Source organism: Lissotriton helveticus, chromosome 1_1 (assembly GCF_964261635.1).
Source record: "Lissotriton helveticus chromosome 1_1, aLisHel1.1, whole genome shotgun sequence".
Taxonomy (NCBI): domain Eukaryota; kingdom Metazoa; phylum Chordata; class Amphibia; order Caudata; family Salamandridae; genus Lissotriton; species Lissotriton helveticus.
Window position 1 is genome coordinate 1,939,016,191 of NC_136057.1, and position 20,244 is coordinate 1,939,036,434.

Below are 20,244 nucleotides of genomic sequence, written 5' to 3' on the forward strand. Positions count from 1 at the left end.
TTGTGATATGGTACCTCCCAGATAGTCACTCCTGACTATATGATCCTTTAATGATTTTGATTTTCTATATGTTCTCTCAGGATATTTTTTTTATCTGTTGTCCAATTATTGGATCTCCCCTGATGGTGCCAGCGCTTTTTTTAAATTGGTCTCACTTCTTTGTGTTTTAGTGTTATAAGTTGTTACAAAGCTGAGATAACACGTCTGCAGAGGGTTCAGAATTTGGCAGCAAGGACCATGGTAGGTCTTCCCCGTAGATGCTCTGCCAGAGCTACAATTAGAAAGCTTCACTGGCTTCCAATAAACTGCCAAATCCAGTTTAAAGCTCTCTGATTGGCGTTAAAGATTCTTAAATCCAGGTGCCCAGACCTCTTGTGTCCGCTTCTAACCCCATATGTGCCCCAGCGGAGTCTGCGCTCACTAGGTCAACACCTGGTGACTGTTCCAAGTACCAAACTTAGCCGCATGGGTGGGCGTTCATTCCGGGTTTTAGGAGCCAAGCTTTAGAACTCCTTGCCGCTGGGCATCCGTGGCATGGAAAACCTGGTTTCCTTCCGGAAAGCGGTCAAAACCTTGCTGTTGACTCCCCCTTAAGGTTGCTCTCCCGAAGTGGCCTGCCTCTTCGGTACTGCACTTGATCTACTAGCGCCGGGACGCCCCTTTGCTGGGGCAGCTGTCGCGCTTACATAAACTTTTAACATAACATAACATAACAAAGCTGTGTGTCATTTTCTCCCTTGTTTTTTCTATTGTCTGCTGTTTTAGATGGTTCAAACAATACCTCCTCTCTACTCAATGTTTTGCCTTCTTTGAGGCTGTTTCCAATACTGATAGGGATACCCCCTCTGTATAAAACAACATGTAATTTCTTTTTCCACCTTTTCACAGTGTCAGATGAGTGTCAGATGAGAGCTGTTGGCATGCAGAATTGTATTTTCTGCCGTGGGTTTTCTAAATACTCTGGTTTCACATTTTTCCCCTCTCACCCATACCCTTATATCTAAGAAGTCTATAGTTGTTTTACTGTGGTGTCCCACAAATTTCAAAATCACTATCATTCTTATTCAAATCACTGATAAATTGGTCCACGTCTGTTTCCGTGCCCTGCCACAACACAAAATGTTGTCAGTAAATCTTAGCCAATTAAAACATTCTCTGACCAATGTTCCAAAATCCGCCCTCCGAGCACCTGCTCTTCCCACCAGCCCAGATGTAAATTAGCATAACTGGGGGAGAAGCTGGTGCCCATCGCCGTCCCTTGTTCTTGTTGGAACATTTCATTCCCGAACAGAAAAATATTTTTTCTAAGGCACCATTCCATCACTTCAAGCAGCATCTTATTATGTCCAACAAATCTCATAGGTTTCATTCTTAAAAAATGTTCCCACTTTTAAATCATCTTTATGCCTGATACTCTTATATAGAGTAGAAATATCAAGAGACACCAAGACCATACTTTCGTCCCATTTAACATCATAGATATGTTTAAGAAAGTCTGCTGAGTCATTTATATATGAAGGGAGGATTTAACAATCTGATTTAAAAAGAAGTCAATGTATTTTGAAACATTCTCGCACAGACTATTCCGAGCCGAAATTATTGGCCTCCCAGGTGGATTCTGAATGTCCTTGAGGACTTTGGGTATCATGTACAAAACAGGAATGACTGGATGTTCTTGCTTTATAAATCAATAGTCATCCCAGCTCAGTAACTCCTGCTCCTTCCACACACTCAATCTCTCGTAGAATAGACCTTTTCCCCACAAAACATTCCCTCCCTTGTCCGAGGGCTTCACTAATATTCCTTGTTCCTTTTTGATTTTACTGAGGACTCTGAATTTTCATTTCCTCAAGGTCAGCCATTTGTTTGTGACTTCCCATTTTCTGATATAGTTTCCACATAGCTCCCATTACATTCTCTGAGAAAATGTCCAAATTGTCTCTCATAATTTGGGGTATGTATCGTGATTGTGGGTGAAAGGGGGTATGGGCTTCTATCTCCAAAAGCTAAACTCATGGGACCCCCTGATGATTCCTAAAACAAACGCTCATCGTCTTGTTGATCCTCACTCTCATTCTGTGAAGACCTCATATTCTCTAAGACTGGCATATCTGATAGAGTAAGGTTAATCGGATCTGGTGGGGTAGATGTTGTGTTCCTCTCCTGAGTAGACTCTAAGGTGCCCTTTGTCTTATGCAGTTTCATGAACTTCAGTTTCCTAATAAATCTCTATAGGTCCATTATGCTGTTCCCGGAATTAAATTCATTCTTGTGGCAGTACGACAGAATAAATTCCAAGACTGCCTCGTCTTCGCTGGTTAATGTAATTGGACTCAAACTGATGATAGTGTTACGCTCCTCTATTATTTGGCCTATTGTTTCACATTGGAGCGCATTGATCTCTCTTTTGGTCCTCCTTGTGCTCCTCTGGTATCAATGGCATCACTGGCATCCTCTCCTTTGCTGTCCCTTTGTCTCCCTGACCTCTAATTGTTTGATAGTCCGTTCTTTGATACAATTGTAAAAAAACGCAGTTCATCTGTAACTACGTATTGTGTTCGTTGCTCCTATTCTTGCAAGATCTTCTTGTTCCACCTCTGAACCTGTATCAGAGCCTATTTCACTTTGAGAATGTCCTTGAGAAATGGTGTTACTATTCTGTCTCCTTACTGTATCGAAGCGTTTATCAAATGTGTACATTCGTTCATTTTCATAGTCTAATTGGTCACTCAAAATTGTGATTGCTTTTCAGTCCTTAATCCATTTCTCATATTTCTCCAATCTAATTTTTAAATCACTTTTACATTTGATTACTCTAGCTTGGTCCCCTTTCTTGTCTAGGACCTCATTCCGTTCTTTCATTTTTCTACTTACTCCACATCTTTCAGTTTCTGTGTACTTAATCAGGATTTTTATCATGTTCATCAAGCTCTATGCGCTGTTATCTGCCCATTCTCTGAGAAGCCCCGGGTTGGGATTTTCATACATTGGGGCAATCGTAATCCTTAAGCCTCTGGGTGCTCGTCCTACTTGAATGTATTGTTTGAAGGACGCAACCTCCCACCATCTTGATATGTCTTTTTTTCAATTTCTGCAGGTCTTGCAGTTTCCGGCCAATATCACTATCGGTTGTTTGCCTAATAGTCACAGTGCTATCACCAAGTCCTTTCATAGAGGATGAGTCCACAAATAGCTTCTGAGCCTCCTGCTCCCTAGCCGTACACTCATCACTCATTTTGCTTTCGCTTTCCTGGTGAGCTCCCACGCTGCTCCGCAACTATATCTCTCTCCTTTTCCGCTAAGAGAGCTTGTTGTTTACCACCTGGGCTCCCGCCGCCCCAAAGCTTGCCACCTTACCGGAAATGGAGTGCTCCGTCATCGGCGAGAATCCTCCGATTCCCGTCCCTCGAATACTCTCCCTCCCATCTTTGGCAGCGCTGACGGGGATACCGGGGGCATGCCTGTCTCGTGGTTTCTCCTCCGTGTTTGGCAGTTGCCTGCGTGCCTCCCAAGTGCCAATGTTGCCGAATTTGCGAGACGTCCGCATGTCTCTAAATATCACATAATGAATAGCTCTTTTTCAGGGGCGTGGCCGAGCGGCGACCGGAATGGCTGCCTGACTTTGGAGCTCCGGAGCCATCATGCCCATTTGCCCGCCTAACCACGTCGAACCACAACCCCACCTGCCCCTGTGCACCTTATCGAGCATCAGAGCCTCTGGGGAACCGTCGGTAAAGAATATAGGGGCCAGTATTTTCCTAATCGTCCAATAATATCCCAGGCAGAGCCCGGACCGGATGCAGCCTCCGGAGGCCAGAGTCAACAGGGGACTCAGTTGAGCCTGGAGGCGGGGACCCGGGCTAGAGCGCTGGAAACTGCAGGCTGACTACCACTGCCGCCGCAGGGGACAGGGGCTCCCCTACCGCACTTCCCGCCTCAAATCGGGCCCAGGCTTGACACCATCGTCGCCCACCAAGAAGTGAACCTCGATGCGCACTAACCGAGGGGAATGTCTGTCCACTCCCAGCTCCGATCCTAACGTGCTGGGCTGCCGGGGTCAATGACAGACTGACCGAAAGCCTGCATCCTACACACCAGCTCCTCCAGAACTGTGAGTACAGTCCCTCTGATGCCATTCGTAGCGAGCCCTTGTCACGCCTGCCTCCCTTGCTGACCACGGCCTACTCCCTGCACCACCTGCTGCCATCTTAGCGCGGGCCACTACCAGTGTCTGGTGCGCCTCGTGATCCTGCCCGGCTGGGTCCCCTAACCAGGTTACAAACTGTAGGGGGCTGATTTACCTCCCCTGCACAAACACCACAGCCGTATCGCTGCTTTCCTGCAACATACGTAAATTCAACTGCCCAGCGTGAGTTACATTGGCTGAAGGATATCGCACTGCCCCCCTCCCCAATCAGTCATAATGAGCATACCACTCATACAAGAGGCCTTTCTTAGAGGCGAATCTCCCACCGGCCCTTGTACTGGTGACCCGTGTTTACTACCTAGGAGCCAACTGGAACGTCCCATTCCAACACCAGCAGTTTAAAAATGGGGCACCCAGATCCCAAACAACGCCCATTGAGCTTCGAAGGGGGCAAAACCCCCAGAAAGAAAGAATCTGGAGGAGCTGCTGGAGAAGAGGGAACCAACAAGAGGGCACCGCGGCCATAATGGCTGAACTCCGAGCGGGCTTCCGTGCCATCGATACACGCTTGGACGATTTAACCAGCAGACTGGATGGCATACATGGTCGCATGGAGGCCCAAGACACACGCATAGGGGGAGCAGAACAGTGCATCTCGGATCTGGAGGATGCACAACCCTTCCTGCAACGACGTCTCGAACGATAGGAATCCCTCCTCAAACAACTTGCCACCAAAACCAAAGATTTGGAGGCGCGTTCACTCCGTAGTAATATCAGTGTCGCTGGAATTGCAGAATCTACAAACACCAGGCCTTTGGCAAAGTTTCTCGAGACGGTACTGGTGGATCTATTTGGAAGAAACGCCTTTTCTACAGCGTTTGCAGTCGAATTAGCCCATCGGACTTTGGGGCCCGCTCCCGGTGCCCCTCCTAGGATGATACTTGCATAACTCCTCAACTACAGCGATTGTGATGTAGCCCTTAAACTAGCCGGGGAACAAGGAACACTCCGTGACCAGGGATCCACGATTTCCATCCTCCCAGATTTCACACCAATAGTGCAGGAAGCCAGGTGCAAGTACATAAATGTCAAACGTTCTCTCCAAAAGGCGAACATCAAATATGCGATGCTCTATCTCGCTAGACTTCGCATTCAGCTTGGTGGCAAGACTATATTTTTGATTCACCTGACGTCGCAGAGAACTTCTGGAAGAAGCATAAACCATCCACATCGCCGCACCGACGAGAGGACGACCGAATACCTGGCCCATGATCTTCGACTTTAAGATGACCTGGTTAGCTCCGTGCAAGACTCACATATTAAATACCACAATTTACTTTTCATTTGCTTGATGCAGAGAACCTGCTGGTTTATAAGGTCAATCCAACACTCTACGTCTGCCCAATATACGTAATGCTCTTTACACATGCTTATGGGGCTGATGGACAACCTTACAATTACCCCTGGTTAAGTGGGAATTACTGTTTATGTTTACTATATCATCTGATGGCTCCATGGAGCGTCCCCATTCCCCGTAGGATGACTATCCGTTTTCTTCTTTTCCCTTCTTTTTTTTGGTTATGCACTCCTTTTTGGGCATGATCTATTGGGATTTACCGGGTGCCTTGTTGTTGTGTATCTGATGAGGGTGGGGGTGGGAAATGGTTGAAAGGGTGTTTTTGATTTATGATTAGGTTTGTCATGTTAAATGTAGGTGTAGAGCACCTTCTTTTTTTATACTGCAGATTGTGTACACGGTTTTCCTCTGGCGCGTGCCATTGCTTGTACAGACGTGCAAATGACCACCGATAGTGGTACCAGTTCTGCACTCTGACTCAGATGCCTCTTGTGGAATGTTAGAAGCCTAGCTAATCCCAAAAAGAGTAGACAAATATTAGCATATTTGATTTGACATACTATTCAAATCGCATTCCTGCAAGAGACCCATTTTGCCCCACTACCCGCTCATAGTTTTGCATCCACTTGGAGTGGGACCGTTTCTCCTCCTGTTATAGCTCTTATTCACGGGAGTGTGCATTTTATTGCACCGCTGACTCCCTTTTCGATCAGTTGAGGTAATTACTGACCCCAAGGGTAGGTATGTGCTCACATAGGGTATTCTGGGAGGTGAAGCTATATCACTTGTAAATGTTTATGCTCCAAAGACAGATTCTGCCGACTTCTTGCCTACTCTGTCTTTGTGCATTGACAAGTTAGGTGCTGACATTATTTTGATTGGCAGGAGATTTTAATCTCACACTTGACCCAGCTGCTGACACCACTGGCCTGAGACGAATTAAGAGACCACACTCCACCTCCTACGTGCGTCATTACTAGAAGATCCCTGGCGTATACACCACCCCACGACCAATACGTATTCTTTTTACTCTGCCCCACATGGGTCCTGGTCTCGTATAGACCACTAGTACCTCGCACTGCAGCTGATGCTAGATGTGGGTGACACTGAATATCTACCTCGCACGATTCCCTGGTTCTCCTGGTATTGGACATTTCACTACTTCCCAAACAACGCCCATTGTGGCGGTTCCCTTCATCTGCTCTTTTGGATCCAGTATTTCGCACGGAAATAGGAGAAGCTATTAAGGAATATTTCGTGCTCAATGGCACAGTTGACTCCCAACTTATTCTTTGGGACGCCTTCAAACCTGTTGTACGTGGGGTCTGTATCTCTAAACAGGCATGGGTGCTCCGTTCAATCTGTACTGAGTTGAGCGCAATCAAACAAAAACTAAAAGAAGTGGTTCACAGCTCCCTTACAGATCCGTCTGCAGCCTCTTTTCGTACCGGTTCTGCACTAATGGTTGAATTTAATGACGCAGCTACCCGGGAAGTCAGATACCTAGGGAAGTAGGCAAAGACCAGGGTTTATGGAGAGGGCAAAAGACCAAGCAGGACACTTACAAGAAGGCTGCGCCCACAATACCAATCGGCATACATTACACAGTTGGACTCGGAAGACGAGACCCCATTATTGTCTAACACTGACATCACACAGGCCCTATTAACATACTATACGCGACTGTACGAAACACGGTCCCCACCTGGCGACCAGGTCCTGAGGGACCTTTTGCAAGAAATTGTAATGGTCTGGATTGAAGATGGTCAACATGAGTTCTTGGCCTCCCCCATCGATGCCGATGCAGTGCAACAGACAATAAAGTACTTAACTAGTAGCCGGGCCCCGGGATCCGACGGGCTCACCGTGGATTTTTACAAAGCATATCAGGCTGTACTCGCTGGTTGAGGTATATGCAGCAGCCTTGGAAAGCGGTTCCCTCTCTCCAACTACGCGAGAAGCCATAGTCACACTACTTCTTAAACCGGGCAAAACTCCTACCCAATGCCAATCGGACAGACCATTATCGCTGCTGAATCAAGACTATAAATTTGTCGCTAAAATCTTAGCAACGCACCTATCTCTGCTAGTGGATACTATCTTAAGTCCCTTCCAGGCTGGGTTTGTTCCCGGGTGCTCCACGACCATTAACCTGCGTACTGTATTCTCAGTAATAAACCAGACAGAACCTACGCTTCCAGCGGCTGTCGTGATGCTAGATGCCGAGAAGGCATTAGACTCCCTCGAATGGTCCTTCTTATATGCAGCAATGCAGAAATTAGGTTTCCCATGGATTTTTTTGCCCGATTCGCCTTCTATATTCTAATCCTGTTGCTCGCTTCAAGTGAATGGAATTCTTACAACTCCTTTCGCTCTGCTGTGCGGTACTCGCTAGGGGTGCCCACTATCACCCCCATAGTTTATTATAGCAACAGACCCCCTGGCCAGCCATATGTAGGAGGTCATCTACACAGGGGCTTGCAACTACACACTGGCCAGCTCATAGCCTCCTTCTATGCGGATGATGTACTGTTATTTGTTTGCCTCCCAGCAGAAAACTTTCCTTCATTATTGAGAGAGATAGTCTGATTTGGCGTACACCCGGGCCTGGTCATAAACTGGACAAAGTCTGAGATTTTCCCACTGACGCCTGCAACCACCCAAGTGGACGTTGAGTTCCCTTAACACTGGTATACCTCTCCTCCTAAATACCTTGGTATTTATTTACATTGCAGCGCGGACGAAGTCATCCGTATCAACTATGGGCCGACTATTGACCACCTCATGTCGCAGGTTGACCGCTGGATTAAACTACCTCTCTCCATGGCCGGCCGGATAACCATCATTAAAATGGTAGTACTCCCGCGCAGGCTATATCTATTCTCAAATATCCCTATTGCTTTGACAACTGCGACGATATGCTCCGTATTAATCCCACTGATATGGGCGGGCAAACAACCAAGAATCAGATAGGACACTCACCATGCCATACGAGCGAGGAGGTTTCTCGGTTCCAGATCTCTACCTCTATTATCTGGTAGCTCAGATCCATTTCACATACTTTCGGTATCACCCCGAAGCTCGCATTCAGTATCTCAGACCTGAACGATCCCAAATACACCCGACGGCACTCGTGTCACTTCTCCCTCAGGGGTTCCAGCCTTTCCCCACGGAAATCCAGACAGTATCCACAACATGTTGGGCCTGGACCAAACTGTGTCGATATTTGTAACATGACATCTTATATTCTCTCCACACACCTCTATCCGACAGTCTGTGGTTACCCACTACCATTGAACCTCTTACTAAACGGACGTTGCAATAGTTGAGACTCCATACTATGGGGGATCTGTTTAAGGACTCACAACTGTGCTCTATACCTGAACTGGCAGCGAGAGGCAACGCTACCTACATGGATCGTTTTTTAATAGATAGAGTACATGGAGCCTTGAGGAATGTCTTGCCTGATGCTACTACTGAATCAGCAGACTTCCCCCTCTCACTCTGGTAATTAAATCTACTGATAACACACATCTTATCTCCCGCCTCTATAGGGTATCTCAATCCATGTGACCACTAGTGGGACTCTAATCTAGGAAAGCTTGGATACTTGACTTGAATGAGACTCGAACAGATGAAATATGGTCCTATTGCTGTGCCCAAACCCAATACGTATTGAATAACTATAGACATAAACTGATACATTTCAAATACCTTCATAAAGCATATATTACTCCTAAATTAATGGCCAGAATCAACCCCACCAATCTAATGCATGTGCTAGGTGCACGATGCCGGACGCAGACTTTGCACACCTTGCCTGGAATTGCACACCCCTCTGGGAATACTGGGAGACTATTTTTCAAAACGTATCACTCATGATTGAAGTCACACTTAAACCCTCCCCATTGATGGCATTAATAAGATATGTCAAACCCCTAAAGAGAAGTGTGAGAAGATTCTCTGAGTTTGCGCTCCTCCTAGCTAAACGCCAGGTCTCCTTACAGTGGGGTAGAGCCCGAACACCAACAATCAAAGACTGGGTTTGGGACCTCATTTATTGTAATACATATGCTACACTGCTACCCCTTACTTCCTGCCCTCTGTATTTTTGGCAACCACTTAAAGACTACCTGCAGATGCATTCTTTAGATGGAACATTGGGGGAGTAGGACGAAATGTGAAGTGACACATGGATTTGCATATCACTGCTCAGTTAGGCATTCAGAGCCCAGTATGTCACTACAAAGCTGCCTCTTTGTGAATCCTATTCACTAGTTGTCGCAAACTGGAAAGTGATCCTCTAGGAGGTACTTTGTGCACTATATTGTACTGTAAACCACACATGCTCCTTTATTGCAATGTTAGTTAGGTTTCTTTGCTCGTTGTTTGCTAGTATTGATTTTGGCAATGGCCAGACAATGACATGTTATGAATATAGTACATAGCGCTAATTACCTTATTTCTGTAATATCATGTATCGGTCTTTATAATTGTTTGGAAAAACCAATAAATAAATTTGCACAAAAAAAAACACCTTTTTTTAAATAAAGAGACAGGACCGGCACACCATGGGTTTTCACTCAGGTATAGTTTAATAGAGTGTTGCTATCATCAACCATTTCGGCTGCTGCCTGCAGCCTTGTTCACGACGACGAGACCCATTTTCTTTTAGATTTAAAAAGACACATATTCTCATGATACATTACCATAGAAAGAGGATAATTCGTGTTTAAAGGCAAGATACACTGTTTTGGGCAAATAACAGTGCCATTTTAGAACATTCAGTTACTCACTAATTACACATTAATCTTTATCCATCAGGGCATTCCATCATCATTTACATATCAATCACCTGGATAATTCCATATAAATAAGTGCATCAAATGTCTCAAAAGGAGAGTTCCTGTTGGTTAACCATGTATACAACTATCCAAAAACAGCAATTATGCGCCATTTCATTTTGCAATATTGTGTATTGTTTTAGAAACATTTCATTTCCTTAATCCCATTATTTTTAAAATGCAAGAATTTGCTCATTTGCTAGTAAGTGCTTTTGTGCTTTTCGTTTAATAGCTGCCATTTCCCAACTATAATTTCTAAGTAGACCCTACAGTACTTGTCTCTCCTATCTCAAGTGCTACTGCCGATTTTATTTATAAAGGTAATGTATGTAGGTTTAAGTTGTTTTTAATTAACTCAGATTTTCAAGTGTCGCTGTACTTTACACTAATTTATTTGTTATTAGAATTTTTTATACGTTTTTTGAAATTCTATAGTGAAACAATTGTAGCTAAATAGCTATGATAAAAAGTTACTTATTATGTTAAACATAGAATAGTATACTATTTACTATGAGTAATATATACATCTGTTAATCAGAACTAAGGAATATCTATAAATTCTTAAACATAATTATTATACACATTTATACAAAGGATTACACATATGTAGGTACACATCTATTGTCCAAATAAATGCTAAACACACAAGAATAAGCTTTATATTTATGCTTGAGCATGGTGGCTATGTGGGGAAGAGCCAACTCTTGAATAGTTTTCTAAAGATAAGGTAGTTCTGTGGAACTTATGTTTGGGAGTAAAGAGTTCCATAGATTGGCTGCTTGAACAGAGAAGGATGTGCAGCCTATGTTCTTTTCTATTATGGTAGGACTTTGAGGCGAGTTGCCAATCTAGATGTAGGTTCCTTTGTTGAATGTATTTGGTGGTTTTATTCCTGATGAAGAGCGGTCCTGTTCCATGTATCACTTTGTGGGTTATAGAAAGCAACTTGTATGTGGATCTTCTGTCAACCGGTAACCAATAGAGAGCCTTCAACACAGGGGAGATGTGGGTGTGTGGCAGTAAATGTATGAGTGGTCTGACAGCAGAGTTCTGAATCTGTTGGAAGCCGCTGAAACCACCAAGCAGTCAAGCGATGGGGTTTCCCTCTGGAAAAAAAAATCCAATTCAGGCCCTGTGCATTTCTTTTCTTCACAGCAGTCAACAGATTTGATGGTAGCTCTTGTGAGGAAAGTGTTCATGGTCAGTTCACGACCCGTTTAACACCTGTTCAAGGCCTGCAACCAGAGCCACCATAGGTCTCACTTGAGGTTTCAGAAACAGTTGGTAGACACGGAATGTAGTTGATGTTAAATTTCTGAGCTGCTCTTTAAGTAAATTTGTGAAGGGCAAACATGTCATCCACTGGAGAGACACTCCCAGGTGGGCTAATCTAGAGATCTGACCAAAATGCCACTCAAGTCGGAGCTTGAAGAACAGGATCGTCTTGTGGGGGTCTGATAAATATGTGCCTGGAAGATCTTTCTATGCTTCAGCCTCTGCAACATCTCAGGAGACAATCTTCTTTTCTTAGAGGGTTTAGCCTGAGGATAATAATGATGGACATGTCTCTTTTCATTAGATCAGTGCTGCGGTCCGGAAACAGGTTGCATAGTTTCACTGAACTTTCCCCCACCCTCCCAAAAACAGGTTAAAGACGGAGGTACTGCAGCTCTAGATGTGTTTGAGTCATTAATCAAGGATGGAGCAATAAGGAGATATTCTGGAGACAGGACATTAATGATGCATCTCCACCTCCCAACCTTCTTGGTGGACATCAGTGTCTGAACGTTTAGTGCCAAAAGAGTTAAAGGAAATCCCTCCTTGCACTTGTGGCACTGATGTAGAGGAATATCATCGAAGAGGAACCACCAAATGCTAACTGGGAGATACTTGAAATCGTCGACAGAGTGCCTTGAGGTCTACCTTCCCTTCGTCAAGAAAGTAGTCATCAAAATACTCAATGCCAAGCGCTTCCAGAAAACTATACTACCTTCCTGACGAATAACAGGGGGATATCAAGGCACTTATATGCAAGTTTTTCAATTTGTTTTCTAAAATGGTGTTACAGGGATCCTGGACATACGTGGAGATATTCAGACTGTTTATAGATATCAGAGAGAATTCCATGGCAGGGAAGAAGGAAATTGTATATGTATGAAAAATACTGCAGCATGTCAAAGGTTACATTACCAAATGTTATTTTACTCAAATCATATATTCAAATATATAATTAGGTTAAAACTAACATTTCAGTAAAGAAACTATCTTTGCTGACTGAATGTAAAGCAATCCAAGAAGAAGCAAACAGAAAAGTAGCCAGACCGGCACTATTAATGGAAAGCCCAGCTCCTTTAAAGGAGCCAGCAGTTTTTTTCCTAGTTACACTTTATATTGGCAGCTGCTTCAGTTCTCTCGGACAGGACGAAGGGCAGTGCAGTTTTCATAGGGAGTAAGAAAATAAACAAACCATTTAAATGCACAATATTTAAGTGTTGACCAAGTCTCATAACGTTTGCTCAACACAGATCTTCAATGACTTCACAACTAGTTGTAGATTGCCACACAGTTTGGTTCCGTTTATGGGTACTTCAATTTCATTCATAAACATAGAACATCTCTGGCAATACGTGGTTTGGAAAAAAGTTAATTGTAAATTTGTGATTCTTCTCTGTAAGCAAACAAGTCCCACTGGGGAGATAACCAAAATCTGGAAAATTGGCTGTTGTTGGTTGCCGTCCAATTCCCATTAGTGAAACTTGAATAATGTCTGCTCAGACAATCCGCCACATGGTTGTGCACTCCTGGAACATATTCCGTCGACAGTACCACATTGTAATGTATTGCCCATGTCCACAATCTTGGGACTCTTAAGATAGTGTAAGTGATCTGGCGTTCCTGGTTTTAATAGGTAAACATAGTTGTGTTGCTCTCTGTACGCACCCTGATGAGTGTGTTATGCATGTAAGCAGGAAAGCTTTTAAGGCATCTTACCAGGATTTTTATGTGCAACTGACACTCTTCCTTTATCCACAATCCATTTGTTTTTACATGTCTTAGGTATGCCCCCATTCTGTGTGTGATGCATCATTAGTAAGGAGGAGTTGAGGCTTTATGGGATTCAGGTTGTCCTTTGAAGATGTTTTCCAAATTTGACCACCATTTGAGCACTTGTTTCATGGATGGTGTTCCCATTACAGCATCTCAATCTTCTGAAAATTATTGCCATAGACGGCTCAATCATTCCTGCATTATTTTCAAGCACAGGTGACAATAAGGTAATCGTGTATCCTGAATGTGGACCATGCTAGGTGGCATATGTGAGCCCCTCAGTGGGATCTACAGCACGGACAGAGTGGGAACAGATACCAGCCCTGGCAATTCCACTCGAGGGGCACGGGGGGGGGGGGCTTTTAGTGTCAAGCACCACTGCCGCTTTTGTTGCAGGGGGCGATATTGCAGCGCTGCTGCAAAACCGGCCACCAGTAACAAAATCAGCCTTCGGGTCAAGAGCCGGCCCCCCACCCTTCCGCCTCACCGGGAAAACTCCCAGTGTCTGCTACGGCCAATCCAGTCCTGATCTACAGTCTCAGTAGGATCAGCATCACAGCAATCACTCAGACTCCATCCAGCCATCGAAGGAGACCGCATAAGATCTGCAAAGATGGCAGCTCTACCACTGGGGAGGTTATCTAGGGGAAGTGGAGATCAGAGGACTCTGGTCCCCAGGGAAGCTGAACTCAACATGAACTTATTGGAGATGCGAGCGATTTACTTTGCACTGAAGACATTTCTCCCAGCCATCAAGGGAAAACGGTTGCAGGTTCTTACAGACAACATGATCAATCTATTTGCCCCCCCCAGAGAACATGCAGTGTCCAAACTTTTGCATGTTGGAGTTCCCAGAGCTGCCCTCCCTCGGAGACGCCTTTCATCTACACTGGTGATTGGAACTCCTGTATGACTTTGCATCCCTCATTCTCCTGTCCAGAGTGCTGAAATAGACCAGGAAAGACTAAGACTATATCATCCGAATGACTCTGGACTGGGCGAGGAAAGTGTGGTGCCTGAAATGTCTGGCCATGAGCATTAGTTCCCAATCAGGCTGCCCTATCGGGAGAATCTTCAGTTGCAGCACCTCAGTGGAGTCCTGTACCAGAGCCTGCCCAACCTACACCTCTAGGGGTGGAGACGGAGCAGAGACAGTTGATAGCTTTAAAATCTTCTTTCTGAAGTGGTTGGTGTCATTCTGGCAGTCAGGCACCCTTCCATAAGTCTATATGTTCAGAGTGCAGGGAGACGTTTGTTACCTTGTATTCCCTCCATCAGGTTCAACCCTTACAAGCACCTTTGACAGACATCCTTCTGTTTGGTCTTTCATCGGCCCTGCAAAGCATAAACCTTACTGTGGCTACAGTTAAAGATTATTTGTGAGCTTTTTCGACCTTCTTACACTTACTGGATCATTCATCCCTTTACATCACCAGTTGTGATGCCTCTTTTGAAAGGGGTGACCCAAATGTTCCCATGTTCACCTTTTGTGATGCCACAGCGGGACCTACATTTGGTTCTCACTTAACTTTTGTGCACTCTGTTCAAACCCATGCATAGTTGTCCCTCACACCTATTAACCACATAAAAGGTGTTCCTTATTGCAATCACAGCTACTTCAGTCTTTCCGAACAAATTAGTCCTTCAAAAAAAGGCAGCTTTTCTGTCAAAGGTGGTTAATAACATTCACACAGGGCAATCCATTACTGTACTGGTCTTTTATGATTAACCTCACCCGTCGAATGAGGAGAAATGGCTCAACAAACTCTATCCTAAGAGGGCTTGTAGTTTTTACATCAATTGAACCAGAGAATACCGGCAAGGTAAACAGTTTAGCTTTTCGTTGGCTACTCGGGAGCAAAAAACAAAAAGGAAAAGCAGTGAAAAAGGGAACCATGATTTCAATGGCTCGACTTGCGATGTCGCAGACAGAGATCAGAAAGTGTGCGGAGGGGTCTATCTTATAGTGGCCCGTTGTCACATCCAGGGTGGATGGACCAGCCGCACAATGCCACCTGTTAACGCAAGAGGAAACTGCTTTCAAGTTTACAGGTCTAGTCTGGCACCTGGGTAAATACACAAGGTGGTGGCAGTTAGAAGTGTTTATCAGAAACCTGCTTCGGGACACCGCACATAAGTAGCTATACTCTACATTTATGTATATTAATAGAAATTCCATGATGGAGAATTTATTTAGAGAGATGCACTTTCTTAAACACATTTGACTCACCGATTGTAAGTAGTTCCTGGTTTGATCAATATTAAAATTGTGATTTTTAGCCAATGTTCACAATTTGAGTGTTGACTAACAAATGACAGTACTCACCCTTCAATGCCAGGTCTCGGTACAGTTCTCGGCTAATGTTGTGAAACTCTGCTTCAGGCCAAACTTTACCATCTGGAGTTCTTATCTTTGCCTCTGCCGGATTGAAGCCTACACCAGAAAGGCAAGCAGAAGCCATCTCAGTCAACAAAAGCAGAAATGGTTCAAGGAACTCAAGCAATACGGACAACAGAAGATCTCTGGCAGCAAATTGTTTATCCCAAACCCAGCACTGGTTATTATCTTATAGTACAGCGCTGTGGAGGAGGAATGGGTAACAGAACATTCGAACAACGAATCTTCTTCTTTCTGCTAGATCTCAATGTCTCCACCCCCAAATAGTAACAGTAGCTGATATGGCAGTCTGTGTGATATGCAGATGTCTTCACCAAGAAACATTTTCTGCATCACATCATTTATCGACTTCCCTTTCAAAATATGACACTGAAATCACCCACCTAGGATCACTTTCTCATGAACAAAGAGGCCACATAATAAGTAGTAAGGTGCACATGGTCATACTGACATCTAAACTGACTCCCAATCACTAATGAGCCTTATCTTCCAATCAATATTCAGATCCCTCAATAACACACTCTTAATCAAAGTAAAACAGCTTTCCCAGCTGGTCAGCTCATATTTCAGGTACAAGGCTGCCATGCTCCCTTTTGCTCTCTCTCCTTATGCGGCTATCTGCCCTCCCTATTTTTTCCCTATTCACCTTCTGTTTCTTCTCTCTTCTTTCACCCTTCACAATTCCATATGCTCTTTCCACCTCACCTCCTTGATTTCCATCATTCTTTTTCACTCACCCCAAGTTTTTTATTTCTTTAGTAATTTCTCCCCAATCCTTCAACATTTTGACTTCCTTGTTCACCTCTTTATCTCCTCTGCTATGTCCATCGATCACCATCCTGTCGCACCATTAAATATACTCCTCCTTTATCTCACCAGCTGTCTCATTTCTGGACTTCAACTTTTTCTTCACACCACTTCCTACAATCCATGCATTCCTGGACCTTCCCTTAATGAAGAACACCTTTTTCATACCTTCACCACCCTCTCTTCTGTTCCCTTCCCTCTGCTTCGCTCACCCCTTCCTCTCACAATCTCCCCACACCCACCCTTACACAACCATCTTCCATCACTCCTTCTTCCAAACTAATCATATAGCCCATCTTTATACTTTCACCCGTACAAAATAGAATCCATCACCTCATCGACCAAAATGTTGCAATCGTGACACGTTACTCAGTACCCAGCCACATCCACATCAACACCCATTACCTAAATATATTCAAATGCAACTGACAACATTCTATGTTATACAAACGTTCTGCTTACACACCATACACCTCAAATCCACTCACCATATAATTGTTAGACAAAGCCAGCACATTCACACAAATCCTCTGCTCCAAAAAGCCAAGACTTCCTCTACCAACATACTAACCGCGAAACCCATTTTTCTCCATGCATCACCAACACACAACTAATCATGGCCCCAATCCACAAAATGTATAAAACCCAACAAGTCTCATCATTTCTCCCACTAGCTACCTACCTAAAGAGATAACCCTCCAAACGTTTCACACAAAACACCTAAATACTTCAGCAACAAAATACACAACGTTATATACAGTACAAACTCACTGAACACCACAGCATCCCCCTCCACTTACCATCATCCCCACAAAGCAAGCCCATCCATACTTAAACAAACCACACACTAACTACCAACCCAACTGCTCTGTTCCCAGCATACTGTGAAGATACAACCACCCATTTCACCCCTGGATGATATGGTTCGTACCAACCTCATCATCCCTTCCCACTACATCACCAGACCTTATGAAATCTTACAATCTACAACATAATTTCCAATATTAGTACACTACATATATTCTCACCAACCGCCACACATCTCCAGCATACTCCAAAGCTGGTGCTTAACTTAAGCCAGTGGATTTCGGTGCTCGGCACCAGCACTTTATGGTCAAAACTGGCACTTATGACAGTCTGCCACACGGTGGTGCTGTCTGTCTAATTTAAAGATCAGCTCAAAACAGATTATTATTAATTCAATATACATTGAAAAGAATATATGCTGCCCAAACCATTCCTATAGCATTGTGGGCCTGGAATAGTCTGAATTGTCATGCTTGAAGGAGTGTGATGGTTAGTAATTGAGTTGCTATGGCACTGGCAGCACTGACATGGGCAATGGGTGGTGCAAGGTGCAGTGGCCTACTCACAAGAGCCTTGGCATCCAGAACACCACACCAGATACAGCACCTCTCCAGTCTCCTGAATATCCATAATAATCACGCTACAATAAAAAGCATTTAACATGAGCCAATCAATATCTTACTGCTTGCCCTTTTTAATGGATAATACTGTGCACCCTTCCATGAAAAGCAGATCAGGACAGCAGAACTCACCTATGGGGCTCTCCATGTCACACAAACCCAAGCAAACATTGCATCTACCAATACACCACCACACATAACCACTAAGCTCTTAAACATATACAACATAAGCAACTGCTGCAGTCTTTTACTAATAGTCTGCCTAACTCTAGCACTGGGTAAGTAATTAAAAACAATAGTCTAATAAATGGCCAATCATCAACTAAAAGACTTTTCTTCCAACCAAAGTTAGGATATCTGTAACATACCAAACATCTTAGCCGGGATACAGGAATTGCTTGCATGGGATTTGGGCATTCCAGAAATGATAAACTGGGGACAGGGAAACAAGGGAACTGGAACAAGGGATGGGAACCAAAGAACAGGACAAAAGTGCCTATTGACCTAGCATAAGGAACAGAGGTCACAGTCAACAAGTTAGACGCTAACCTACTAGTCGCCACTTCCCTCTCGGATGTGAGCCGCTAGTAGCACTACCACAGCTCCAGATTCACATAACCACTATAAAAACACAATATCCGCCTCCCACAAGAAGTTCGTCTGAATGGAACTTGTGCCAAGCAAACACCCACTGACAAAGTTGAGGTGGAAGGCTGCAGGATTCCGAACCACCCCTTTGAACTACTACCAAGAGATGAGTCACTATAACTCTATAATCACAAGGAAAAGGCTTACACTAGGAGGTCGCAAAACCTATGCCTTATATGAAACCTCAACTGAAACAAGCCACACCCTTCAAACCACAAAGCCCAATAATTATTTCCCAAAAGGAAACATCCACCTCTGGAATCACAATTGCAGAACGAAGTCTGTATACATTGCCAAGGGGCTAAATAAGACTCGAACACAACACAATACAAAAACCTATCAACAAAGCATCTAATACTTCAGCCCCCATGCAGTGGTGCAGTGGAATGCTTTCACGTTAAATCAGACTGCCTGCGAGCTTGCCAGTACCCATCCTGACAAACTGGCCGTGAGATTCAGTTGTCATTACAAATAGCCTGTGTGTTTTCTGGTTTTTCATGTCACCACAAAATACTGAAGCAGTGAGACTGCATACGCTACTGTCAAAGAATAATCTGTGAGTTAGGTTCAACAACATACGTCTACTACAAATATGAATATGTGAAAGTAAAAAAGTTTTGGTTTAGGTGATTCTCCATTTATAGTTCTCTCTCACCTTACTACGTGAAGGAGATGTGGTGCACGGGCTGTCTCAGCAGCCAATTATTGCTCAGGAACACCTTCCGGTCATCCTGCCTTCATAAAAGCCAATCAGCAGGAGAGCAGACATCTAGCGAACCCTAGCAATTCCTGAACCACTGGGGTCCCATGACCTGCCACAATGGACCGACCAGCGAACCAAAGTGAAGAATTGTTACTCTGCCCACATATTTGCAGTCCTCAGGGCCTCGTCTCACCCAGATGTCCCATATAACTACAATGAGAACAAGGATACCTCATGTTTAAGCTTGATTAAGGGTAAAGGGCCATAATCAGTACTTTCGACATAACAAAAGGATTTGATCTACCATTCATAGTACCTTCAACAAAACAGCTCAAAACAAGGTTAGCTCTTTAACACAAAATCCCATTAGCTCCACCAGTAGATCAAGATGCAGCCAAAAAATGTTCAGGTGTCTTTTCTTGTCTGTATTGTAGGAAAGAAAAGGTTTCCTACATGTAGTCCTTGTTCTTCATTATAGAAATCTTCATTGAGGTCATAAATGCCTGAAAAATGCCCCTCTGTGTGCACAGACCCTAGAACACCTTTTTACGTGGTTTTCATTCATGAAAACAGCATCATAGACGGTCTTTGTACAAAAGCTCACATTTATTTCAAGAACTGACAGCCTAACAAAGACCTAATTTGTTTCTCGATTGTTCTAATGAACACTCCAGATTGCTCTTATAAAACTACACTGCAGCATTCAAATGCAGAGAATACCCCTATAGGCAGTTAACAGGAAAAAAGCAAGCATTGGCGAATCCAATAGGTCTCTGCAATCCGAGAGCTATTGGCATGGTCAATGACAATGTCTTATAGCCGTGTATTATGGAGTAGAGTGGATGTATGTTGTGTAGAGTGGAAT

The 20,244-nt window shown here is 44.0% G+C and overlaps 1 protein-coding gene across 1 annotated transcript in view; it reads right to left on the minus strand.

The window, feature by feature from the left end:
• CEP350 (centrosomal protein 350) overlaps positions 1–20,244 on the minus strand; it is a 1,478,431-nt gene that overhangs the window by 1,295,424 nt on the left and 162,763 nt on the right. The window contains exon 7 of the mRNA XM_078643560.1: positions 15,723–15,830. Within this exon, the coding sequence (XP_078499686.1) occupies positions 15,723–15,830 (108 nt within the window). The remainder of the gene's footprint in view (positions 1–15,722; positions 15,831–20,244) is intronic.